Here is a 27,068-nt window from a genome sequence, read left to right on the forward strand (position 1 = left end):
CATAATGCCTCATTAGAAAAATTAACCAAACAAGACAAAATACACTTTTAAAATTTTATTTTCGTAAAGAGTCTCTAATGTCCTGTTTCGTTAGTTGGATTTTTCATTTGGTCAAATAAAAATGAACACACTCCAAAAAATTAATATGTAGTAAGGCAAAATATAGTAATTCATCAACCAGGTGTTTTTCATACTGTCAAAAATAAAACCTGTTTTAAGCTAAAAGCTTTGAAATATTATGCTGTTGGTTACTAACCTCATCCACAATTACATGGGAGACATTTTTTAATAAGCCATCATCCTGCATCTTCCGAAGGAGGACACCAGTGGTACAATATAGCAACCTGGTAAACTCCCCAGTTCGTGATTCCATTCTGATCTGATAACCGCACAAAGAATTCTGGAAAATAAAAACATTGTCAATATAATTTTGCTTTCTGAAAGCTACCACCCAGACTATGCCTGTGGTTGCCAACGCCTTCAGATTCAACACTCACAAAAGGGTGCATGAGAGTTCACTTTAAAGCGACGACAATTTGGCAAACTAAGGATTTGCATATTTTCTTTGTATTTGCATTCATGTGAAGAACAGCTGTCAATTTCAATCACAAATGACGAACAATAACACATTTACAGATTGCAGAGGCATTCCAGTGAAGGTTACCTTTGAAATAGCACAAAGATGAAAACAAGTGGTGAGACAGTTTATGAGCGTGTAAAAAAGTAGGATATATATCAGGGACAAAACAAACAGAAAATAAACTTAAGATAACAGGTGACTCATAACATTAACCTAACGAGGCAAGTGCTTGAAATTAACTAGGAGTACCTATATACACCACTGGAGGGGTCTGTTAGGGAGGAAACGGCAGGGGGAGCTCCCTCTTTGGCAAGAAAGTGAAGTTTAAGCCGAGGTTTGAAGAGATCACATTTGGACTGGCTTTGATTGTGATGGGCAGAGGGTCCCAGTGGAGTTGGCGAGTAAAGAGCAAGAGCAAGAGGAGGTTCAGGGGGAAATGGGGCAGTCCAGTTGAAAGCAAAGGATCAGAGGGAACGAGATGGTGAGTAAACGGAGATACAATCGGATATGTGCAGAGGAGGAAGACCATTGTAGCGTTGTAGACTAGAATAAGTAACTTGAAAAGGGAGCGGTTGTGCATGGAAAACCAACTGGTATGCTGTTGATAGGTAGAAGTGGGGGAGGATCAGGGTAGGTTGTAGAGAGTGTAGGTATCAAGGATGAGGACGCTGTTGGGAGGTAGGAATGAGTAGAGTGGAGGGCATAGAAGTATGCTTCAGCAGTAGTCGGGTTTTCTGAGCACAAGGGCGGAGAATAGAGTTTTTGTGACGTGGTTGGTAAAACAAGGACACATTTTCTGCAGAGGCAGCAGTAGTGATTAATTGCTGCAATCAGAGATTACTTTAAAAAAGGGCCCTAATGTTGTCAGCCTTGGGTGAGGGAGCATGGAGGTCGGGCAGGAAGGAGATGAGAGGGGAGAATAGGGATAGCATTGCAACCCGGGAGAAAGATAACTTCCATTCATGAAGAGTTCAGCTTGAGACAGCGGAGAGCCATCCAGTGACATATTGTAGAGAGTATGGTATGACAAGATCAGGAGACGGATTTTCCATTAAGGGTTCTTTAATGTTAAGTATCTCACACCCCTAATCAATCCCTAATGTGCTGAGCACATAATCTAGCCCTACCCTAGGAAAAGCAGAGTAAATGGGTGCCCGTGAGGATGTCCTACAAATAAAGTTAAGTCCGTCGTCTAGAAAACTATTCAAGCATGAATTCTGTCCTTTATCAGCAGGATCAATGGGACCTGCCAATAACCCTTGGTTAAAACCAGTGTGATAATGTACCTAGCGTTGCCCAGTTTTTCGACTAACTCGTCTATTCTAGGCATCGGATAGGTATCGAAGACAGATATAAAATTCAGTCTCCGGAGGTCAATGGAGAATCAGCAGATTTGGAAAGGACAACAATCGGGGAGGACCACAGGATCTCGAAGGGTTCTAGGTCTCCCAGCATGAACATCTTGGTTATTTTTTCCTCTATATCCCTCATGCAAACCTCAGTGATTTGACGGGGCTTTAGGTTGGCTGTCTTCCCAGGAGGGGTTTGAATGTAGTGAAAGATATTTTTGACTCTCCCTGGTGCTTCAAAGAAGACTTCAGGCAATTTCCTTAGCAAAGCTTGAAGGTCACTTTGTTGCCTCTGACTAAGATTCTCCAGAATCAGGTCAAGTTTCTTTTCAATCAAGAGAGTTGCCATGGTGACTGTGCATTGTTCAACAAGGTCTGCCTTCCAAGTCTTCAGTACATTTATACAATAGATTTGGATAATTGGGAGTCTAGATAATTGTGTGGTCCCTTAGAGCTCTAGCATTTTATAAGGCCCATACCACCTCAAGATTATCTTACACTCGGAGGTAGGTAATCAAACGAATACCTGGTCACCCACTGAAAAAGACCTAGCCACTACCTGTTCATCATATGTTCATCCTATGTACCTTTCTGAGATTCTTGGGCCCTTGAGAGGTAACTTAACAATTTCCCTTACTACCTTTATTTGGGACTTTGGCTTAATGGTCCCATCCTGCTACTCCCTAGTCTCCTTTAACATGATGAGCGCATCTCAAGGTTCTTGGCCATATAGGAGCTAAAAAGGGGAGCTTCCCAAGGAGGATTGGTGAGTATTCTGGATTGCAAAAAGGACTCATGGTATAATTAAGTCCCAATTCTCTATACATTTTCATAATATGCGCTTTAAGTTCTGGTTAAAGTGTTCCACTAGCCCATCCGTCTGTGGGTGATGTACAGATGTCTCCAGAGTTTTGATATTAAGTTCCTCCTTCACCTCTTGCAGAAGATGGGACATGAAGTTGTACACTGATTTGTTAAGATTTCCTTTGGGAATCCCACTCGGGACAGGAAGGGAAGGAGATGTTTGAGTATTTGTTGGGTGGTAGTGTTTCTCATTGGAAAACCCCCTGGATACTGCGTAGTGTAGGACCGAGGAATGGGGACCACAGACGCAAAGAGACCAAGAGAAAGAGGCGCCAGCTCTTACCTTTTCAGAGAAGACAAAAGACGCAGAGGAGCCGGCAACGTCTACCCTGAAGCTTCAAGTCTGCCTGAGGAGAACCGCAATGAAGGTCAAGTTACCCAATGGCTCTGGGCGCCGTGGTAGGTAGAAGCTAAAAATACCCCAGGGCAGGGAGAGAGTGACCATAGCCTAGGGTGGCTGCATCAACATCAGGAGAAGGAGCAGGAGCTCCCACCAGCATCCAGAGCAGCACCTGCAGCCCTCAAGGGGCCTTCCCCTTGTGAGGTAAGGAAGAGAGCCATATTTAGGCTCATTTTACTGCACCCAGCTCACCCGAACCATTTCAGCTCAGATAAGAGCATAATCACAATCCTACATGCCTGCACAAGCATCCGGCGTCTAAGAAGCAACCAACGCACTGTGTGTGCATTAAATCGGAATTCCCTGCCCTTCTAGAGGCAGCTCCCGAGATCGGCGCCATTCCAATATGGCTGGCTAGAAATCACTGACATCTACTACAACTCAGCCTTCCTGGTTACCATAGCCACGACCTGCATTTGCCATTGGCTGCAACATTAGTCTTATCCCTGTCTGATTCACCGGCAGGCGTGAAGCCGGCCCTCGCCCTAAGGCCTGAACCTCAAGGCCATCCCTGTCCTGAGCCTGCCAGGAGCCGACAGAGCCTGAGTGTTCGGCCTGCCCATTGCCCGGGTAAGAACCACACACACGAGTGCCTTGTTAGCTCCTATATACCGGCCTGTGCCGCCGAGCCTGCACTTCCCTGCTTTTGATTAATTTTCGCAGCAATGTTGATTTAATACATCTGCTATTGCCGCTGCTAAGTGACTGCTACTGCCCGGTACTCCAAATACTGATTGATTGTACTCACCTGTGTACATGCAAACGCGCACTGCCTCTGCCAGTATTTGTCCAGCCCTGTATTGATTTAACTTACTTGCATGTCCCTCTGCTGCAATGCCATGCTAGTGATCATTTTCCCCACAATGTTGATTTAATACACCTTCTTGTGCCGCTGCTAAGTGACTACTCGTGCCCTGTACTCCAGATCTAGAGTCAATACAATAGCCCGTGCCGTTCAGCCCACACAGCATCTAATAATACTGACTGTGCCCACCCTTGACTACCCGATTGCCTCCTCCCTGACTGTACCATTTAACTGTCTCCTTTACTCTCTCTGCCTTCTTACTGCAGGAATCCTCTTACTCATGCCCTTACCAGGCACCTAGTCCCTCTCCACACTACTGGCAATTCAAGCACTTACAAATACATTCACTGACACAGCGCACTGTAAAGCGCACGCTTTCGTGCCAAGCCGCACTTGCAACCAAACCCATACACCTCCTTATAGGCTCCTTAACTCTCATCCTCACAGCCCATACCCTCATCTGCACCATGCAGCCCCTCACTACCGTTGATCCACCACTATCTCCCCAGCAGATGCAGCCACTCGCTGCAGTCAACAAGCCACCCATATCTCACCACCAGACTCCAGCACTTATAGGTCAATTCCCCACTCACTTGAGGCTCTCCAGGCTTAGAGCTCATGCCATGCCCAACGAGTCTCCCAGCACCCACCTCACCACACTCTCTAGAAACCAGAGACTTGGCTCCTGCACCTACCTCTTGATGCCACACGCTCCTCACGCACCACTCCACACTCAGCCTCTCCCAGCTCACACACCGCAACATTCCATCATCAGCAACGATACCCCCAAAGACAACCTCAGCCCCACCACATCCACTCGCCCCACATCCATCTCTCCTCCCATCCCCTCTCCTACCTACCTGCACTTTCACCATAGCCCCACTGTAAAAAAGCCCGCCCCTCACCCTGCTCTTAATTGTGCCCTGATCAATGCCTGCTCTCTCCCGCACTAGAGATCAATGACCTCATCAACTCTCTTGACCTTGACATACTGGCCATTACTGAAACTTGGCTCAACGAAGCCTCAGGCCCATCCATCTCTCTTGCTCTCCCGCAAGGGTACACCATCATGAGACAGGACCGCAAGTTGATCAAAGGCGGTGGCGTAGCCCTCATATAGAGAGAGAGACACTCCTTTAGACTCAACAACCAACACTGGGAAAACACGGACCTCCTCACGGCCAAATTAACGCTATGCCCCACATGTACCATAAACTTTCTCATCACATACAGACCTCCTGTCACTCCCCCAGACTTCCAAAACCACCTCCTTCACATCCTAGGTAACAATCTCAAGAGCTCAACCAAAACTCCTTCTCGGTGACCTCAACCTAGGCATGCATGACCCTAAGGATAAAGCAGCCCCATCATTCGCCAAAGAGCTTACTGACTTAGGGTTCATCCACAAAATCAAAGATCCAACTCACTGCAAAAGTTGATCCATAACTGCTCAGCTACCGTCTCTCATATCTCAGCCCTCTCATGGACTGACCACCTCTGCATACAATTTACTATCCCCACCTGTTCCCACCACTAAAGTGCTATCCTGCGCCCCCCTTGCCAAAGTCCAAAGCTCCAAAAAACTCACCAAAGACAACTTCTTCCTGCTCATCGACATCCCTAAACTCAAATCCCCATTTGTCAACAACCACACTTCCCTTGCCAATATCCACTCCCAGACAAAAAAAAGAAAATATCTATGCATACCAACTCCTGGTTCACCGAAGAGCTATCTGCCTTACGCACCAACAAACGCTCAGCATTGAAAACCCATCCGCCCTAGCAGAATTTAAAACCATCTCTTCGACGTACAAAAAAGCCATCTTTAAAGTGTAGGGGAGGACTGGTCCAGGAGACCCCCCTCGCCTGCGTTTTCTCCCCAGGTGAGGGCTATGGCTCATTGGGCGTCCCCTCATGCCACCCGGGCCCAGGTGGTGGAGGGTTCACCCGCTGGAGACATTGCCCACACGTATTGATTGCCCACACGTATTGACTGCCCACATGTATTAAAATTTAGCTAGGCCCAGAAACCATTTTGTCTGGTAAAGATGGTGTGAGCTCAGCGCACTGTAGCGCGGCCCCCACCCTTGGAGAGTCTCAGTCATCCCTGTCGCCGCAGCACCCTGGCAGATCCGCTGCGAGCACGTTCCCATGAACAAGACGGACATGAGCTAGCGTAATACACTAACATTGTATCAGTTCACCTCCCGCAGTGTATCATCGCTCCCAGCATGACCCGGCCAGCAGGCCTGGGAAATGAAAAGAACAGTAAAATGGTCATCAGATGGCAGACAGTCTTTATATATTAATGTCAAGACCACTCGCAAAGTATGCTTTCTTCCACAAAATCCCTTATATTACAAAAGCCTGTAAAATGTATAAACATAAGAAAGCATGCTTCCATGATATAAGCGATGGCGAGCCCACACCATTGCAGTTGGGTGCTAATAACAAAGGAACGCACCAGGGATCTATTTGTTACGTGTATCACTGGGAAACTTACACTCTATGGGCTTGCGCCATAACTGAACTAATGCTGCTAGAGGACACGAGAAGATGAATGTAACCATACAGAGGGCTTATGTGAAGGATGCACGAGAAGGCGCTTGTCATGTGTGCATGTCTAGGCCCCACATGTGCCACCACCGTCACGAACAGTGGCGGGTTACTTTCTATGTACTTCACCAATCCTAATTCTACCTCACTTACTGCAAATATATATGCATATAACTAAATACTGTAGTTGTTAAAACATAATGTATGAATAAGATGCTCAGACTGGGTATAATCGAGACGCATCCAGCAAAGTTTAAATGCATGTTTTGTATTGATTTGAATAAGTATTATAGAGTGTTCAAATGTTTGTGATGTCTTTACCTAAAATCGGCAACACACGAGGGAGATACCTTTGTGAAATACGTGCAAGGCCATTCCCCCTCCCACCCTGCGAAGACTGCCAAGGCATGAGAACAGAGGCCGCGCCGCACTGCTTTACCTCCCCCAACCAGACTGGAGCCGCTTCAAAGATTTGTAATCCCCTCTGTAGCACCCAAGGCCGCGGCCCGCCACCTGCATTATTTACAGCTCAGCAGTAAACCTCTGCCTGAACACACGCGCCCCCTCGTAAACCCCACAACCCACCGGACCATCTCAGACTTATGGCCCTGTGCAATCAGGACACCCAACACTTTGACAACACACGAGGAACATCCATAACAACTTCTAACAAGGCAGAAAGACCTGTACCGCCCGTTCCAGGCCCTGAATCTTAGCCTCTCGACCTATGGCCCCGGTCAACAGGACACTGGTAACCATGTCCTGACGTATTACCTCCAGACCCCTCACAAGGTACATTCCTCCTGTGTTGCACTAACCTGTAGTATAACCTATTGGAAGATTTACTAAAGAGAATAATATTGAAATGACTGAATGACTGCGGTGTGCATGGCATAGGGCAACCCAGTCAGGAAAAGACATTAATCTCTGACACTGGCCACAATGGCACAACACCACCGTCCGGATGAACTCAGCCGACCTGCCAGGCCCAGCCCAACCCACGAGGCTGACCAGTGACGTCGTCCAGCCAAAGCCAACCACATCGCAGCAGCACCTATAGTTAGTCGTCGCCACCCAATCCCATTAAACTTGTGCCCCCTATAGTGTGTAGGTTCTTATGACGTTTTTTGTAAATATATACGCCTGTCTTTGCTATTGTCAGACAGAGCGCTCTCGGAGTTTGCAGAGTTCTTTGCATGCCCTATTCTGATTGATAAACTCCCATTTACGCTCACCCGCACTCTGTCTTGGCCTTATTCCCATTTTGGGAGAGTCCTTCATTGTCTCTCATTGCGGGGAGGATCGTGCTGTTTGGGGACGCTTGCCTTCAAAAGCTAAATCTGAATCATTCAACCTCAATCTCTTCAGCTAACTCCAAAACCAAAGAACTGTTCTCAATCTTCAAAAACCTCATAACCCCCTTAACTAGCCCAGACGAAATAACCAAAGATGAACCCTGGTGATCCAGCATCCAAGCTGCTCTCCTCAACAAAATTGAGCTTCTTCAGGATAAAATACAAATACAACGCAAGGCCCTACCCAAGCAAGATAGCCTACCCATCCATTCCACACATCACCCTAACACTCCACTATTCTCCTTCAGAGAAATCTCAGAGCAAGAAGTTGCAGATCTCATACAACACATCAAACCCTCCACATGCAAAGGATACATCTGCCCCCCTTCCATCATCAAAGAGTGTGCCAACGCACTAACCCCCATCATCACAGCCTTCATCGATGCCTCATTCACCTCAGGCACGGTACCCCAAAGCTTATAAGAAACTTGGGCCCGCCCCCTCATTAAAAAACCCACTCTCGACCCCGCATGCCCCAACAAGTACCGCCCCATCACCATAGTCCCCTCGAATTCCTTGACAAAGCCGCCCACTCCCAAATCCAACAATACCTAACCTAGCCAAAAGACAATCAGGCTTCCGCAAAGGCCCTGGCACAGAAACAGCACTCCTAGACCTCAAAAACCAAATTACCAACATAATGGACAAGGGCTAATCAGCCCTCCTCCACCGCGTGGATAACATCTTTCCTAGAGGACAGACCGAGCAATGAAAGTCTACTCCGACCAGGCCAACGCAGCTCCCAATACCATCCACTGCGGTGTCCCCCGAGGCTCATGCACTGCCCCCACCCTCTACAAACTCTTCACAAAGCCACTCTTTGACAAACTCGACGCTCTCGGCATAGCCTACACAAACTATGCCGACGAGACACAAGTGCTCCTCCCCCTACTCCCCCTCACCGGCGACTACGACTTAGACACAGCACTCCTTCAAATCTACTCTACTATCCAAACCTGGATGGCAGCCAATGGTCTCTGCTTAAATGTGGACAAAACCGAGATCACACTCCTTGGCCCGAAGGAAATTCTGCCCAAACTCAATGAAAATTACAACAGCTCCACCATAGACAACACCAACATTACTGTTTCCACGTCCGTTAAGACCCTCAGAGTCTACCTGAACTCGACCCTGTCAATGACTCAACAGGTCAGTGCCATTGCGTCAGCCTCTGCCCACACCACCAAACTTATTAATGCCATTAAGCCTTTTCTAATCCCACAAAACTGCCTCTCCATCACCCGCGCCACCATAGGAGCTAAATTAGACTACTGTAATGCAATCCTTGCAGGAACATCATCCAACAACTTCAACAGGCTTAAAGTTGTGCAAAATAATGCACTCTGCGCCGCCCTTAGCATCACAAAAAGAGAACCCATCTCTCAAGACAGACGCGACGCCCATTGGCTTCCAGTCAAGGAAAGGGTCAACTTCAAAATCCTCACACTCACACACAAATGCATCAATCTCTCTGCCCCCTCTTACTTATCAGATACCATCACCTTAGTCTCCTCCACACGCCCTAAAAGAATTCACCACGCAAACCAACTCCGCATTCCACACATCAAGAGAGCGAAAGCAGGTGGTTTAGGTTTCCCTCACTTAGCTCCAAAACTGTGGAATGCCCTGCCCAACGAGCTTGGAGCCGAACTGTCCCTCTCCACCTTTCGCAAAACCCTCAAAACCACACTGTTCAAATAACTCCTCTGCCCTTCTGTATCACCTTAACTGTATTCTTGTGTACACCTTTCCTTCTCCTCTGTAACCTGCATCTGTACATGTCTTTCTGCTCCCTGTAATGTACATTTCTGTGCTGTTTCTGTAAGCCTTTTTTCTATGTAACCAACAAGTATATTATTTTCTGTAACAGCGCCACGATGCTCTAGGGCTGCTGTGTGTTTTATAAATGTTAATAAATAAATTAGATAAATTGTAGCCAAAGGCAATCAACAAGAAACCGTACCACAGGGCTGGGTGCCCGAAGACATCTCCCAGGGTGGGTGAGAGTGACCACATGCCGAGGCAGGGCAAGAGAAGCCAGAACCCAAGGCAGGCCACCGAAAATCATACCACAAGATGGGGTACACAAAATCAAATCCCACGCTGGAGTGAGAACAACCAAACCCCAAGGCAGGTTAAAAGAAAGCAAACCCAAGGGCGGGGTGAGCACAACCAGACCCCTAGATGGGAAACCCAAAATCCCAGAAAAGGGTAATGATCGCTGGAGAGATCTGAACAAGATTCCTTGGTGGGGACTAAGGAATTAACCCAGAGATTAAAACAAAGTAACTGATGAATATTAATGAGGTGACTAATCAAAGACTATAATACAAACTGGAGAGGGGAAGACGAGAAGAAAAACTTGTTGTACTGACTGGAACCTTGCCAAAGGGCAAGGAGCCTCTTTCTGCCTGTGATCAGGAGACTACTCATTAACCTACTTATGTAGCTGAGGATTATCGGGTGGGCTGGGGAAAGGTAGGGTGGCTAACTAATAGACGACTAATTCAGATAAGGCAGGGGACGGTAGCCAGTCAATGGAGAGAGAAAGGATTACCTTCCTCTTTCTGTATTCTCATATTTATTTATTTACATTGTTCATATTGTTTCTGTGACTCTTTCATGGAAGTTGACACATCAACAAGTAGGGAAAATTGGTGAACCTTCTGCTGACACCAAATGACCACTTTCTGAAATGCTCTAGCCCTACTGTTTTCTTCTTTTTTCGACAATAGCACTGTCACAACCAGACCTTAACTGGCTAAAAGGCAGGTCAAGCAGAAAAAGTAGGTGGAGGAGTAGGCAAAAAGAGATGAAAAAGATAGATAGACAAGCAGCAAAAGGCTTGTGTGCGAGGCACAAGGGTCAAGTGACTTAGCTACATTTGCACCAGTCGATCACCTTCTCAGGAAAAAAAGACAGGAAGGAAGGTTAAGTGGGGAAAGATGGGAGCAAACGAGCAAAAATAGCAGGGGCAGGACAGAGAAACAAGGAGAAGTAGATATTGACTGATGGGCAGGACAGTGGTCGTATGACATTTGTTCGACTTGCACCAGCCAAACAAATGCCTATAGGATAAAATCAGGTCCATCCTTGAGTATATTTGATATTGTGCTGAAAAATGGGAGTATGATTCGTGTGTCCGGATTCCCGAATAGGCATTCGCCAAACACCCTCTAATGCATCCTACTGCATTACAACTCAAACAATCTGTTTTAAGCATGTTCAATATGAAGGTATAATACAACCCTTTCTTTGTGTCGTTAATATTAAAAAGGACTGCCCCACTTCTATCTACTTGCTTAGGATTCTGTCATTCCTGTTGAGGAATTTTAACGTTCTTTCTTCCATTTTATATTCTGTCCCCATTTAAAATACCCATGCATGAGATCCTGGGCATACAGCAATTCAAAGAAGACATAATAGTTTACATTAAAGCAGCCCAACAATGCCCACTCTGTCAGTATGTCCTGCAAAGTAAAATAGACAGAATTTCTAAGGCACTGACACAAACATCTTCCCAACTCCAAAGATTGGACCCACAGTTACTTTTTCATAAGGACATGGTATGGAGGTTTCTGCAAGCTTTTTAACATCTACATTTGTATCTACAAGTTGGAAACAATAGAGATGTTACAATTCTGAAAGCTGGAAGGGGGCACATGAAAATTCTCAACGATTACTAAACATTATACCATCATGCAGCTGTGTGTCAGTGCAATACAATCACACATGGCTCACACATTAGAACATTCTGGAGAGTTAAACAATCAATAGGCATAATGACTTGTGATGACAGTGTTCTGTTGATCCACATTCCAATTTGACCATCTCTAAAAAAGGACATATTATTCAGTCAAAGATAGAGAGGGGCCAGCAAGGGGGTGTTCTTGCCCTGGTTTTAGTCAGCCTTTTTACTTAAAGGGATGGTCTAGTAAAAATTTTTATTTAAAAAATAGATAGGCAACATAAAAAAAAAGAAAATACTAGCATTCTCCGTTTTAAAACTTCCTATGTAAAATTTTGAGCTATTCAAGCTCAGAATTCGCAAAAGCAAGCACATGGGCGCATCCATTTTGTGAAATGGAGGCCCTCCTGTGCTGGCTTTTGCTTTTGCGGCACTAATGAAGGAAAAGCCAGCCAGCTGTAGTAAACAAAGGCTACCGCTGGGTGGCTTTCCCATCATTAGTGCTGTAGGCAGAGGACTGGGACCGGAGACCAGAGCAGGAAAGCTGCAGCTGAATCTCGTTAAGTGCTATTTATTTTTTTTTTTTAAATAAGCACTAGCTGCGGTTATTTTTCTACGTTTTCCGGGCTGGAGGAGCCCGGAAAACTTAGAAATAAAACCGCAGCTTTAAAAACGTATTTATGTTTGCGGTCGCTTTTGAAGCGACCGCAAACATAAATACAACGTTATTGTGTTGGAAAACGCTGCGGTTTTTCTTTCCAAGTTTCTCAGGCTCCTCCGGCTCGGAGGAGCCTGAGAAACTCGGAAAGAAAAACCGCAGCGTTTTCCAACACAAAGGAATGTCACATGAAAAAGGATCCACATTCTGAACCCTGCACCAGTCGCAGAACTTTCTCCAATGGCAACAGTACAGGGACTTTGTGGCAGGCCATCTGGCCGAAAGGAACCCCTCCATCACGTCTTCAGGGAGGTCCCAATCCTTATACCTCAACCTTTCAGAAGCCAAGCATGAAGGTTGAGGGATCTGACCTCTGGATGGAGAACCTGACCCCCCTCTCGTGAGAGCAGATAGTTTCGGTAGAGAAGACGGCGTGGAGGGCAGATGAACAAGTCGAGAAGATCCGGGTACCACGTTCTCTGGGCCCATGCTTTAGCAATGAGGATCATCCGGGAACCAAACCTCCGTAACCTCTGCAGCACTTGCGAAATGACGGGGACTGGAGGAAACGCGTATAGCAGTAGGAAGGACCACTCCACCACAAACGCATCCCCCAAGGCTCCTCTTGGAGGAAATTCCCACAAGTAGAACCTTTCGCACTTCCGGTTGACACTGGTGGTGAAGGGATCCACTTGTGGGGTCCCCCAAAGGGCGAAGATCTCCAGGAGAATCTCGTGAGCCAGCTCCCACTCATGAGAGATCACGCTCTGCCTGGTCAGACCGTCCGCCATCTTGTTTTCGTCTCCGGCCAGATGAATTGACGAGATCGAAATTTCCAGCTGGATGGCCCAGAACCAGAGCTGCGTCGCCTCCCTGCACAGAGGAAGTGACCCTGCCCCACCCCCTTTTTGTTGAGGTAGTGCATGGCCACTGTGTTGTCCGTGAGAATCAGGACATTCTTCCCTCGCATAGTCGGCAGAAAAGCCTTCAGGGCAAGCCTGACGGCCCTCAGCTCCAACAGATTTATATGGAGTCTAGACTCCGATGGAGACCAACGACCGCTGACAGTCAACTCGTTGGCATGAGCTCCCCATCCCGTGAGGGATGCATCTGTCACGATAGTCACCTCCGGCCAGGGTAGCCAAAATGGAGCCCTCTTCCTCAGATTGCCTTCGACGGCCCACCACAGAAGATCCTGGGTGACCGAGGGCGGCACCTGAACGGGGTCCGACATCCTGCCGGAGGACTGCGACCATTGCAACTTGAGAGCCCACTGGAGAGATCTCATCCGCAGCAGAATGTGATGAGCCCTCACCTGGGGAGGAAAACACTGCGCCAGGGATGTGACGAGCACTCCTCCGATGTACTGGAGCCGCTGGGTTGGCATCAAGTGGGACTTTTTTAAGTTGAGTGAGAAGCCCAGCCTGTCAGGATTAGTCAGGCGAGTACAAAGGCAGCGAATATGGCAAGGGAAATGTGCACTAAATCACACAGTGAATAGCTTCGAATTAAACTACATGCACACAGGAACAACGACTCATGTATGCTAGAACCCAGGAGTGCAAATAGAGTGTGACAACAAAACCAATATATGAAAAGGGATGTGGGGTAAGCACCTGACCGCGAGGTAAGTCGGCAAGGGCCTTACCCCCAATTGCTGTTACAGGTACTGACAGCGCTAAACCCACGTGGAGGGCAAGCAATGACAGGATCTGTGAACTAACACTCTTGATGGTATTAAATAAGGGAAACTAAAGAACAGTACTCACAAGGACGAGATAAACCTCTTGAATGTCAGCTAGCCCATGAATCCTGTTGATGAAACTGGGACCCAGAAAGGCTATAACAGCAATGGGAGGAAAACTAAATACCTAAGTTGGAATGGTGATTACAAATTAGTGAGGAAAACATAAGCATTCACACAGGATCTAGCTACAACAGCACACCACACCTAATAATCAAATGGGAAATAAATGCAGAAGTGCAATGGAAAACATGGAATGGATCCCAATAGAAAGTAAGGATCAGGAGCAGGGAAAAACGAAATAACCAATGCAAACCTCTCCCTACCCCTCCAAGGAAAAGACAGGAAGCTAATCTAAGAGGAAGGCTAAGGCATACGGGTTTACAGCAGCAAAGGACAGAGTCAAAGAAATATAGAACACAGACAAACTGGGCTGCATCTAAAAGGGGAAAGCACTGAGAAATGCTGCCTGCAAACAGAGGAAGGCAAAAAGGGAATCAAGGGAGCAGAAATCAATTAGCGCATGAATCCGAGATTCAGGGCGGAGGAACAAGAAAACAGGAACTAGGTACAAAGGCAAGGAACAAGGAACAAGGGACTAGTCACAACAGGAACACTGCAAACGATGACCAGCGCTGGACTGAAGTAAGACTGAGGCTTTTAAAGCTGCTTAACGAGCACACGCCTCAGGTGTGCTGATTGCTGCACCTGCAGCCACAGGTGTTGCCTATCCTCCACCCAACCTTGTCCTGCAAGGGTGGAGGTGAAGCAGTGGGCCAGGCATTCTGGGAAGCATAGTCATTTGGTTAAAGAAGCATGCTGGCTGCCAAAAACCTGGAATGGATCCGGAAGGGAAGTAGCTTGGAAAATAGGGATTTAGCGCTTCCCATTCATCACAGCACTGTAGCATAAGGTTCGGAGGAAAAGTCCAGTAGGGAATAAACCCCAAATCATGCCCCCAAGTGGTGGGAACGGGAGCGAAGGGAGCGAGTCGTGACAGTATACCCCCTCCCACGGCCGTCTTCGGGTGCCCGCCACCCGCACGAGACATCTTCTTTCCATGATGGGAGTGCTATTTCTTTGGAGATGGCACTGTTGGAAATGGTGGCCTGTGGGCAAAGGCAGATGGACTTCCATGATAGGAGCGCTTTGTCTTTGGAGGTGGTACTGATGGAAACGGTGGCTTCTGGTGAGGAAGAGACTCATGGTTCGAAGAAAGGCATGAAGGACTTGCAGGACCTGAAGCAGAGTTGGAAGGTCCAGGAAGCTCAGTCACTGGGAGTGGACCCTTATAAGTCTTTGAGGAGGGAGGCAGGCTGGTGCAACATGCCTTAGACAATGGTAGAAGCCCTGTTAGCCTTTCTGCCGAGAGTGGACATGCGGGAGGTGAGGAAATTGCTGGCTTCAGGAAAGGTTTATGTTCAGCCATTAGAGAAGGTGGCGGCTGAGGTAGAGGTTCAGCTTTTCTTCTGTCATCCATCTGGGAAAAGGCTTGTGGTTGAAAGTGACTAAGGTTTGACTGCACATGTTCTACGCCTTGGAGACCTGAAAGTCCAATGGGTTGTACAAGGCTGGTACTCCTGGTGACAGTCGTGTAGCCACTTTGTTGCACGTGGGATACAACAGCAGGGACGTTTGGCATACTGATAGGAGTGATAGACGCAGCACTTGGTATTTCAGGCACACTCGCAGAAGGAGCAATAACACACATTTTGAACTGCAGCAGTCATTCCCTTCATTTGGCTACTAGCACCCAACTGGTGCTTCTTGGCGGAATTCTGTTGCACAAGTCCTGTAGGTAATACGCCGGTCTGCACCACCCCCTGTGCACACCCAGGTGAGTGGTTCTGACTCATCACTTGGTCCAGCTTGATGACTCTGAAGCGGGAGCTGGCAAAAGTCTCAAACTCTGATGCTGCATTTTTAGGAGGCTCTGATGCTAAAGTGAAGCAGTTGGGAGAATCGTCTTGTGGAAAAGGCAGGCATTCTGGTGCTCCTCCTGAAGCAAAAGAAAGGAAGGCTAGACGTTCATCGACAGTAAATGGTTGGGATTCAGGAGGAATCACTGGAGCAGAAGAAAATACAGCAGGATCTGATGGCGTAGACAGGTATACCTCTGATATTGGCAGTGAGGCTAAGCAGGATACAGGCGTCTCATGAACTGAAGGCAAATACTCAGTATACTCCGGGACTGAAGACATGCAGTTATGATGGACTACCGGAGGCTCTATAGCTGAAGGATGATCAGCAGGATGAGTCACTGTAGCTGAAGACAGGCAGGCCAGAGGAAACCTTGAGGCTGAAGGCATGCAAGCTGGAGCAATCTCGGTTGCTATATACAAACATGTCCAGGTCTTTGGGACTGGCTCTTGAATAAATGGCAGACATGGCAGCGGTTCATTGGGTGAAGACACGTGTGCCAAAGATGACTGCAGGGCTGTGGGTTGGATCATAGAAGAGTCAATGGTTGTAGGAGGACAGACAGAAGTCTCAGAAGTTGACAGACACATTGGTGGCTCAGGAATGGAGGGCACCTTTAGGGCAGTAGACTCCTTGGCACCAGTAACCAAAGACTGAGCTGTACCCTTGCAGTCCTTTTCTTTAGTGGGTGACACAGAGTCTTTTTCTTTGTAGAAGTCAAAATCAACCAGTGGAATTACCATAGTAAAGTCTCTGTTAATCAGGATTTCGTCAATTGTCCATTCCTCTGTCTTAGCTTCTGAAAGAGGCAGATTTACAATCAACAGTTCAGGAATCGCCTGCCGGTCTTTTGGTTCTGTATACTGTGGAATGCGACCATCAGAAGATGAATTCTGTACTGTTTCTGACTGTTCGTATTGATCAGAATTGGCAGAAGGAAGAGTGAACCCAGAGGTAACATCGTTTTCCACATCAGCTTGAACATCTACTTCAGTCTCAGCAGCTGTATCGAGAGCAGGGCCTAAGCCTACTGTAGTGACTGAATCTGTGTATGCCACCATTGTGGATTGTGTTTGGAAATCAGAAGCTTGTATGTGTGCTAGCTCAGAATTATGACAAACTGCTACATGGGAAATTTTAGGTAAAGGAGTGGCTTGTAAATCTTCAGCGAACTGCAATCCCTGACAAACAGCAGAACCATTGTTAGAAACTGTGCCCAGAATAAGCGCTGTGCTAGAAGAAAGACTTTCACTCCCAATAGATCTAACATATTGACAAATATCATGGTTTACCAAAGTCTCTGCACTCAGGGGCTGAACCGTGTTCACTTCATCAAGATCAACGGATAAAGTCTGAGGTGTATTCAGTAAAGAGTGCAAGGTCTTATTCTCCTCTTGTAAAGAAATGAATTCTTGTCTTAACTCCTCAAGCTTAGCTCTTAGCATGCCCTGCATTAACTGTACATCACTATCAGTAGGCACAGGGGGAGGCATAGTGGCATCAGGGCTGGATCCTGCACTAGCAATCTGGATGTGCACCGATTGTGCATTGTCCTCTACTGCTTTCAGGTTCTGAGATTTATACTTTCTCTTACCAACTTGGTCTGTGTTTCCCTTAAGCAAACTATTGACATTAGACCTCTTGGCATTAGGGACTACAGTATGTACCTGTGCAAAGGAGTATGCTTTAGACTGAGGGTAGAAAACAGAAGTTATGCAAGGAACCCCTCCATTCTGTATGTTTGTACCATGAAACTGTTCTATCTGAGGTGAAGCACAACTGGAATCATGGGGTTCAACAACAGAGGTACTCTTGTATAATAAGTCTAACAGTGTGTTGTTTTCTGCGGCTAAGGCTTGCGCTGACATAGAATCTGGATCAAAACAAAAGATAGAACTAGGATCAGGCAATGTAGGATGTGCCATCCTATGGGAAAAATACTTAGCACGTAAATGCCCATTCGTGACAAGGAGTTCATTTAAGTCAGGAGTAGTGATTTGATTGTCACAGGCAAATGTAGGGGAAGCTTTCTGTACAAACTTGTTAGAGGCCTTGCTGCCTTTCTTTCTTAAACTTGCCATATTCAATGGGAATTTTGGGCTGGTCATTCTGTCAGGATTAGTCAGGCAAGTACAAAGGCAGCGAATATGGCAAGGGAAATGTGCACTAAATCACACAGTGAATAGCTTCGAATTAAACTACGTGCACAAAGGAACCCCCAATTGCTGTTACAGGTACTGACAGCGCTAAACCCACGTGGAGGCCAAGCAATGACAGGATCTGTGAACTAACACTCTTGATGGTATTAAATAAGGGAAACTAAAGAACAGTACTCACAAGGACGAGATAAACCTCTTGAATGTCAGCTAGCCCACGAATCCTGTTGATGAAACTGGGACCCGGAAAGGCTATAACAGCAATGGGAGGAAAACTAAATACCTAAGTTGAAATGGTGATTACAAATTAGTGAGGAAAACATAAGCATTCACACAGGAGCTAGCTACAACAGCACACCACACCTAATAATCAAATGGGAAATAAATGCAGAAGTGCAATGGAAAACATGGAATGGATCCCAATAGAAAGTAAGGATCAGGAGCAGGGAAAAACGAAATAACCAATGCAAACCTCTCCCTACCCCTCCAAGGAAAAGACAGGAAGCTAATCTAAGAGGAAGGCTAAGGCATACGGGTTTACAGCAGCAAAGGACAGAGTCAAAGAAATATAGAACACAGACAAACTGGGCTGCATCTAAAAGGGGAAAGCACTGAGAAATGCTGCCTGCAAACAGAGGAAGGCAAAAAGGGAATCAAGGGAGCAGAAATCAATTAGCGCATGAATCCGAGATTCAGGGCGGAGGAACAAGAAAACAGGAACTAGGAGCTACGTACAAAGGCAAGGAACAAGGAACAAGGGACTAGTCACAACAGGAACACTGCAAACGATGACCAGCGCTGGACTGAAGTAAGACTGAGGCTTTTAAAGCTGCTTAACGAGCACACGCCTCAGGTGTGCCGATTGCTGCACCTGCAGCCACAGGTGTTGCCTATCCTCCACCCATCCTTGTCCTGCAAGGGTGGAGTTGAAGCAGTGGGCCAGGCATTCTGGGAAGCATAGTCATTTGGTTAAAGAAGCATGCTGGCTGCCAAAAACCTGGAATGGATCCGGAAGGGAAGTAGCTTGGAAAATAGGGATTTAGCGCTTCCCATTCATCACAGCACTGTAGCATAAGGTCCGGAGGAAAAGTCCAGTAGGGAATAAACCCCAAATCATGCCCCCAAGTGGTGGGAACGGGAGCGAAGGGAGCGAGTCGTGACACAGCCTGTGAAGGGAGTGGCAGGTGACTGACAGATGATCCAGGACTTGCTCAGGAGAGCGCGCCCTGATCAACCAATCGTCCAGGTAGGGGTAGACGTGAATCCCCCCTTTCCTGAGATACGCTGCCACCACCACCATGAGCTTGATGAAAACCCTTGGGGCGTAGGTCAATCCCAACGACAGGACCCGAAACTGAAAGTGCGAGTCGCCAACCGCGTACCTCAGGTACTTCTTGTGCTTGGGATGAATCGGAACAAGAAAGTAAGCGTCCTTGAGGTCGAGAGACACCAATCAGTCCGGAAGTTGAAGGGCCTGGAGGACTTGATATAGAGTAACCATCTTGAACTTGTCCTTCCTGAGGAGCTTGTTCAAACCAAGCAAGTCCATGATGGGTCTCAACCCCCGTCTTTTTTCGAAATAAAAAAATAAGGGGAATACCATCACTTGTTCCTCTCCGCTACAGGCACCAGTTCTATGGTGCCTTCCTCCAGCAGGGATTTGATTTCCTGCGCAAGGAGCGGATCCGGACTCTTCAAAGAGATTCCCTGGTGGATTGTCGTGAGGCCTCTGCTGGAAAGGAAGACAGTAGCCGTGGGCTATGATCTCCAGAACCCACACATCTGAAGTAATGGCACGCCATTCTACAAGATGCTGCGCCAGCCTTCCCCCAACCGGCGAACCATGGGACATGGCCTCATGACTGAGCTGAAGCGGCTGCGGTAGTGCCTGAGGGCAAAGAGGCAACTGCCCGAGCGGCCTTGGCACCTATAGTACCTTGTTTTCCACCTCTGGTACTCCTACGTTGGCCCCTTTGACTTGCAGCTCCCCTCAATCTACCAAAGGTAGAGTAGTATCGAAAGGAATCACCCCTCCATTGCTGTCCCCTAAGACGAAAAGGCGGAGGTTGGCGAACTGCAGCGCTCAACGACTTCGCTGCAGCTTTGGAGGTCTGCAACCTCTCAAGGCTCTCGTCAGCCTTGCTGCCAAAAAGATGGTCACCATCAAAGGGCATGTTGAGAAGCCGGGCTTGTACATCCGGAGCAAACCCCAACTTCCGCAACCACGCAACTCTGCGCATCACGGTGCTCGCTGCCATGGACCGGTTGACACAGTCTGCCTCGTCCAGACCTGACTGAACGGATTCACACATGGCATCCTTGTGATCCTGTACAAGGGCAAGAAATCCATCCCGTTCCTCCGCGTCGGGAATATGTTCAGTCGCCAATTAAACAATTCCACAGAGTGTGAGTGAAACGTGCTAAGGCACAGGCGTAGTTGGCTGCTTTCAAAGCAATACCCCCTGAAGAAAAGACTTTCTTTGCCCAACCGTCAAAACGTTTGTCGTCCCTATCAGGAGGGATGGTAGGGTATGACGCCTGTTTTGCTGGGGCCATAGCCGCCTGCACCACTAAACTCTCCGGAGTAAGGTGCATGGACAAGTAGCCGGGGTCGCCACTGGCTGGGCGGTACTTTTTCAGCAACGACTTACCCACTGCCGGGAGACTCTCCGGAGCAGTCAAAGACGCCACCACCCTTCGTTATAAGGCCGTATGGAATGGCAGTACCGGGTCAGTTAGTGGACCTTGGTCCAAGATATCTGTCAGGTCATCCTGCAGAAAATTTACTGGTGGCGCAGACCACCCCAAGTACTCTGTCACCCTTGACATCAGCCGCCTGTACGAAGAGTCAGCATGCGTACCAGGCTCAGGTCTACCAAACCCAACCTCCGGGGAGGTATCAAGACCACTGGCGTTGTGCAAAGACTGACGCAAGTCTTCAATCTGGCTATGACCAGACAATATTTCGTCAGGAACTTCATCCGGAAGCAAACCTTCCTCAGACCCTTTCTCCACCTCAGAAATATAATCCAGAGGCTGGAATAAATCCCTGGAGGAGGGCACAGAAAAAGGCTCAAAGAGAGGTCTCACCGACTTCTTCAGGGCCTTCCTCGGGGTTTCCACCGAAGCACGGGGTACCTCCGATAAAGAAACCTCGAAAGGCGTCGAGGGCATCGACAGAATCGGGGTCGACGTCTAGCGTGGTGCCGATGGCTTCGACACAGGCCTCGAGGGCGGAGCCCCGAGCGTGTCCGTCGACGGCCTCGGTGCTGATGGGGTCGATGACTTCCTCGTAGGCTGCGAAGGACATGGAGCCGATGGCGTTGACGTCTTCTTCGAAAGACCTCACAGGGTCCAACGGTCTCGAGGGTGTCGAGGACCGGGACCTGGGGCGGGCATGGCTAGAGCGATCCACCTTGTCCGATCGGGACCTCGAAGGCGCCTGATGATCGCGCCGACCACCCGAGCCCGAAGGCGTGCGAGCGGTGGCCCTAACACGTTCCCTGCCGGGCGCGGACGGAACGGAGCCCTGCAACTGAAAAATCACCATCATCTCCGTACGAAATGCATCCAATTCCGCAGGAGAAGAGTGCTTGTTGGGACAAGCAACCCGCCGACAGGCAGAGTCCTCGGACGAGGACGGGGAAGACGACCGGTGACGGTGCTTCCGCGAAGAGGCAGAGGAATGGCAGGAACCACTCCAGGACCGAGACCCCCTGGACTTACGCCGACGATGCGGAGAGTCGCCTCTCGAATCGTCGGTTGAAAGCCCAGCGGATTTCGACTTTCGGGGCTTGGAAACCCTACTGACAGAAGGTTTCTTCTTCCGCTCCCACAAGGTCTTCGATGTTAACGACTGGCAATCGTCACAATCATCTGTGGCGTGGTCCTCACCGGGACACCAGAGGCAGGCGTCGTGCGGGTCCGTCAGCGACATCTTGGAACCGCAGTCCTGACACTTCTTGAAACCTGTCCACGGGGTAGAAGAAGACATGATAATCTTCACAAACGAACAGGTCCGAAGAACCGAGAGAATAATACTCAGAAGAACCAAGGCGTGCCGAGATCTCCGAAGCAAACACGTTCGTGGAAAAAACAAAACTGAGGCTACGGGCGTCGTGCGTCCTACTTATAACATCCGGTGACGTCGGCTTAACGGAGGCCCTCGAGGACAGCATATTGACGTCATCGATGCAGGACGCAGACGCCAAAAATGTTCCGAAGGAGCACAGCTGTGGTGATTATCTGTCTTGATATGGAATACGTCAGAGGAACCAATCCCCTCGAAGTATAAACGTACACGCTGAATTAATATTGTATGATGTTATAAGAACATGAATTGATTAGGATGACATTTGTTATGTTAATTCATTTACAGGTTTCTTCTATTGTAATCTTCCATAAAACAAAGCGCTAACTAGCCAACTCGTTTTAGCTTCATTAACCTAGATTTCACAACATGTTTTTTAAACACGTGTAATATAATGGGATTTGAGAAGAGGTTTTAGAAATATGGCTTTACAACAAATATCATTTGCAAATATGTAGCTATGGTGTATACAAACACCAAAGGTTTTGCTCTTACTCTTGCTCCTGGTCCGCCTTCACATCCCAGTTCCTCGCAAACTCGGGTCGCCAGACTCACAGCAGAGATCCTACGGGGTTGTGTACATACAATGTTACATTTCTGTAATCCCAACTCATTTAGCAGCAAATCTTCCAATAGGAAGTGAGGCACCTGGGTACTTTTACCGCTGCCAGTTTCACCTGCCACAACAATGACTCGATGCTTTTTTAAAGTGTCAAGGATTAGGTTCCGGTGGTTAAACACAGGTAACTGTTCACGCTCTTTGAAAAGTCTCTGATATTTGCTAGAGCACTGTTGCTTTTTGAATAGGTTTCTCACAGGTTCCAACTCATCCACGCTGGCCTGCTGCACAGAGAGTCTGCTAAAGTCCTCTTCAACGACTAAGTTTTCCCAGGAATCCTCAGCATCATCTGATACTTTGGCCTCAAAGTGGCACTCCCGGTCCTCTTGCTGCTGCTGTTGAAGCTGTAGTTGCTTCACCTTATTCAAAAGTTTGGCAATAAACAGATCACGAGGCTTGTTGGCTTCAAACTTGTTTTGTTCTTGCTTTACTTTTTCGGCGTCGCTCCACTCGAGCCAAACCGCTCGATATGTGGGGGGTAGCAGCTGATGGACAGACTATTGGAAACAAAACAAAAGAGCCATGATCAGTACACACATATGCAGGCATCTGAAAGGTTTAACAGTGGACATAACTATGTATGTAGCTAGCCTTGTTTCAATATAAAGTATGGCAGAGTCTCATATACATGTCTGTTTTTACATTTTGAAACCAATGCACAAGTACTGGAAAGAGGTTGGTGTATCAACACTCCAAGATGCAGCAAATTCGAGACAGCTGCAAACTCGAGATGTCATGTTAAATAAAAGGTATATTGTTAATAAACAAGTGTATATAAAGATGTGTAACTAACAAATGCGTTAAAAGCAGGTCTATCTCTACCAGCCAGTTTATACACACACACACAAACACACACACACACACACACACACTTTAACAATGTAATTAACCTACATTACATGCTACATCATATGTGAAAAGGAAGACATTTGACACAATGCTGACTAAATAGTATGCTACACTTCTGATTCTCAAGATATTTCATAGATTCACTTCCTTTAAATACTATGCTGTGCTGTAGTCAGGATGGGAATCCCCTGAATAAATAAATGTCATTGCAGTAAAAACTTCTAATATGTAGCCTATCCACCTAATTTTCGTTCTTTTCATTCTGGATCATTGAGTTGGAAGTGCAATAGACTCCACACAGGAGATCCATTTTCATATTCACATTGTAACCATGATGCATGCATACACTGTTCTGTACCAAATCGTAGAGTTGGGAGTGACACAAGTGACTATCAAGGCTTCAGCGATACAGTTAAAAGGTAAGCAATTATTTTGCAGCAGGAGACCTTTAATAAATTCAAATGCTTTTAACAGAATACAGGGCAGTAATTACAGAGAGTCAGGTCTAAGGCCGATTTCATCGAAAGATGTCTGTCACAATGTTAACTCCACTCTTAAGTCTACATTGATGCAGCAATGCTTTGTGAACATGTGGTTTGTTATCTGTGTTACACTTTGCAAACACACCAGCTTGAGCTCTCAGTCACTGGCCCAGTGGGCACCATTCCGGAGATATTTTGACAATATTATAAGCAGGAGGTGATCCAGTGAGCAATAATCTCTCAGGAGACTGTTTGGCCCCATGTTGACTGTCCAAAGGCCAAAAATGGCTGCTCTATCAGTCTTTGTCTAGGAGTGCTTGCTTAGCATAGAGTGTGTACAGTGTATATTCAGCCACTGCTGAGAGATTGGTGAAATAAATGAAGAGCTTGACTAAGCAAGGCAAACCTCAGACGGTACCCTGAAACACAGAGTAAGGTTATCTAGTCAAGAGAGCAAGAAGGTTGTCCACTCACCAGGCTAACGTGACGGTGATGATTAATGCAGTCTTTCAGGATACCCTCATGTGCATCATTTCAACCAATGCCTTCATCAATCTTCTGAGCACAGTATGAGGTTCCCACAATGGCAAGGGATATGAAGGAGGAAATCTCTTAAAACAAATATTTCTGTAAAGTCTGATGCACTGGTTTGAGAAGAAAGGAATCTGTGCCAGAAGTATAGTAGGTGATGGACGATAAATAAACCTTGAGCGAACTACGAGAAAGGCCAGTCTTGGCTAGTTGAAGGAAGGGCACAATGGACCTAAACAGAGTAAGGATACAGATTGTACCAGCTACCAAGCAGATAATTGTTTCGACTTGGTAGCATAGGATTTAAGTATGGAAGGGGCCATGGCCTCCATGAGCACACTGAAGAATTCATCTTTGATGTCTATATATCAATAACTGTCTTTCATGTTAGCATGCGGCTATGGTACACAATCTATCAGACACCCCTTGTCACAGGTGCATCCCGAGGGTCAGCTAGTTGTGAATTAGCATTGGATCTACCCTGGGTGTACCTCAGTGTTGGAAGATCTAGTCCATTTGGGTACCACCTAGCTCAAACATTCGATATAGGATAATCTCTGCTGATTTCTTCTGCCAGGACATTGGTAAAGCCCAGTAGATATCCTGAGCAGATGGAGATGCGAGTTGTGATGTCACAGGTCCAAAGCAGTTGAGCTTAGATGGATAGGAAGGTCAGCCACATGTTGCCTGGATCTTGCTTGGCCTGGAGCTGTAAAGCTCATAGTGCATCCTCCTCATGGGCCCAAGATCTGCTCTGATGCCCTCTATCATGAATGTGTTGTCCTAAGAGTCCTCAAACATGGTGAGAGTGAATGCAGAGGTTCTTCTTCATGAGTCTAGCCTGGTAATTTTCGGAACTGTTATGTCACTGTTGGAGATTGGAAATGCTGAATCACTGGACCCTGCTTTGAAACATTGTCATTGAAAAACACATTGCACTAGCGACCCCCCTGGACCTCCAACTTCAGAACCTACGGTGAAAATAGCTTTCCACAAAGGCTGGTTTGTTTACCTGTTTTTAATTTTGCCTGCTCTCCATTTGCTAACATTGGGCATCCTAGCAGCTACATTTGATGATGGATCCTGGACATCGGAAACCAGTCTGGGATCCCCCCTGCATGACTGGTTTCAGTAGCTGCCCCTTTCCTTTGCAGGAAACCTAACTTGCAAATCATACAAACTAACTAATGTAATAACTACTGCACTGATCCTATTATTGTCTGTGGCAGAACTTTGAAAAACTTAAATAAATACCAAAGCGTGGTTACTTACCTTAAACATTGTGGAACATTTGCAGTTAGGTTAGCTATTTGCATCATTACATTTAGCTATTGTGGACCGATACAAATTTTTAAATTGCAAGGCCTGTGATCAAATTAGTGTAACATCCTCCCACCCCACTTCAGGGTAGATTTGAACAGTACTTACCTTCAACTGTGTACATTCCAAAGTATGCTGTGTGTCCCATCTTAGACAAATGTATAAATATTGTTGAAATTGTCTTTTTGTACTTTGACTTATTGCTTCTCTGTTGATATATGCAATATGTATTTTTAAACTTGACTGTGTGGACTTATGCATGATACTATCTTGTGTATGTTAATTGTACTTTAAATAAAACATCTAATGCCCTGAATTGAAGCCTGACTGCTTAGCCTTGTTATCAAGTGGGAGTTTGGTTAATGTTTTAGCCAACCGTGTAGTTGAACTAATATTGCCTTCTCAGAACCCTACAACAGTAGTGGTTAAACGTCCCACATGCAATCCACTCCATGGCTGACCTAGTGGTTCCCATGCAACAGTGTAGTTGGGGGAGTAGGCTCTTCTGGTCCACTGTATCATATGCTGCTGACAACTGGAGGAGGAGCAGTACTGCAGGATGATTATTGTCCTCCACTTTCAGAGTTTCTTCTCTGATGTTTATGAGAGTAGATTCTGTTCCTGTGGAGGGTCTGAAAGCAGACTGGTGTTCATGCAGTAAGGCATTAGGTTTACAGTATCACTGCAGTTGCAATGTAATCTGCTTCTCCAGTACTTTTGGTTAGGTCAATGGCGACCTGCGTTTGGATATCTGGATCCACATTTTGTTTCTTCAGTAGAGTGATCAAAGCACTCTTCAAAGAAACGGGTAATCAACACGTTTTATTAATGTATTTATTAATGAGTCTTAGTTCAAAGAACTTTTCACATTATTTTTATATACTTAACATACAGAATTATATTAAAATGTCATTATGTATAGTTATTTATTTTATTTATTGTGCATTTGTAAGGCACTTATACATCAAGTAAATTGTGTTTCAAAGCACCCCATATACAATCTCATACAAGTATATGATTATTTACATTTTAAACACTCATTCTAAAACCAAATTTCATAAAATGTAAATGGCAATTCCACAAAAACCAATAGATCACAATC

General features: G+C 46.6%; 1 protein-coding gene across 1 annotated transcript in view; it reads right to left on the reverse strand.

The window, feature by feature from the left end:
• The window catches only part of DHX29 (DExH-box helicase 29), a 1,426,484-nt gene that overhangs the window by 851,942 nt on the left and 547,474 nt on the right, over positions 1-27,068 (reverse strand). The window contains exons 11-12 of the mRNA XM_069627279.1: positions 22,661-23,281; positions 257-400 (exon numbers count right to left, since the gene is read on the reverse strand). Of these exons, the coding sequence (XP_069483380.1) occupies positions 257-400; positions 22,661-23,281 (765 nt within the window). The remainder of the gene's footprint in view (positions 1-256; positions 401-22,660; positions 23,282-27,068) is intronic.

The sequence above is a fragment of the Ambystoma mexicanum genome, chromosome 6p (assembly GCF_040938575.1).
Source record: "Ambystoma mexicanum isolate Mex_15411 chromosome 6p, UKY_AmexF1_1, whole genome shotgun sequence".
In the NCBI taxonomy this organism is placed as follows: Eukaryota; Metazoa; Chordata; class Amphibia; order Caudata; family Ambystomatidae; genus Ambystoma; species Ambystoma mexicanum.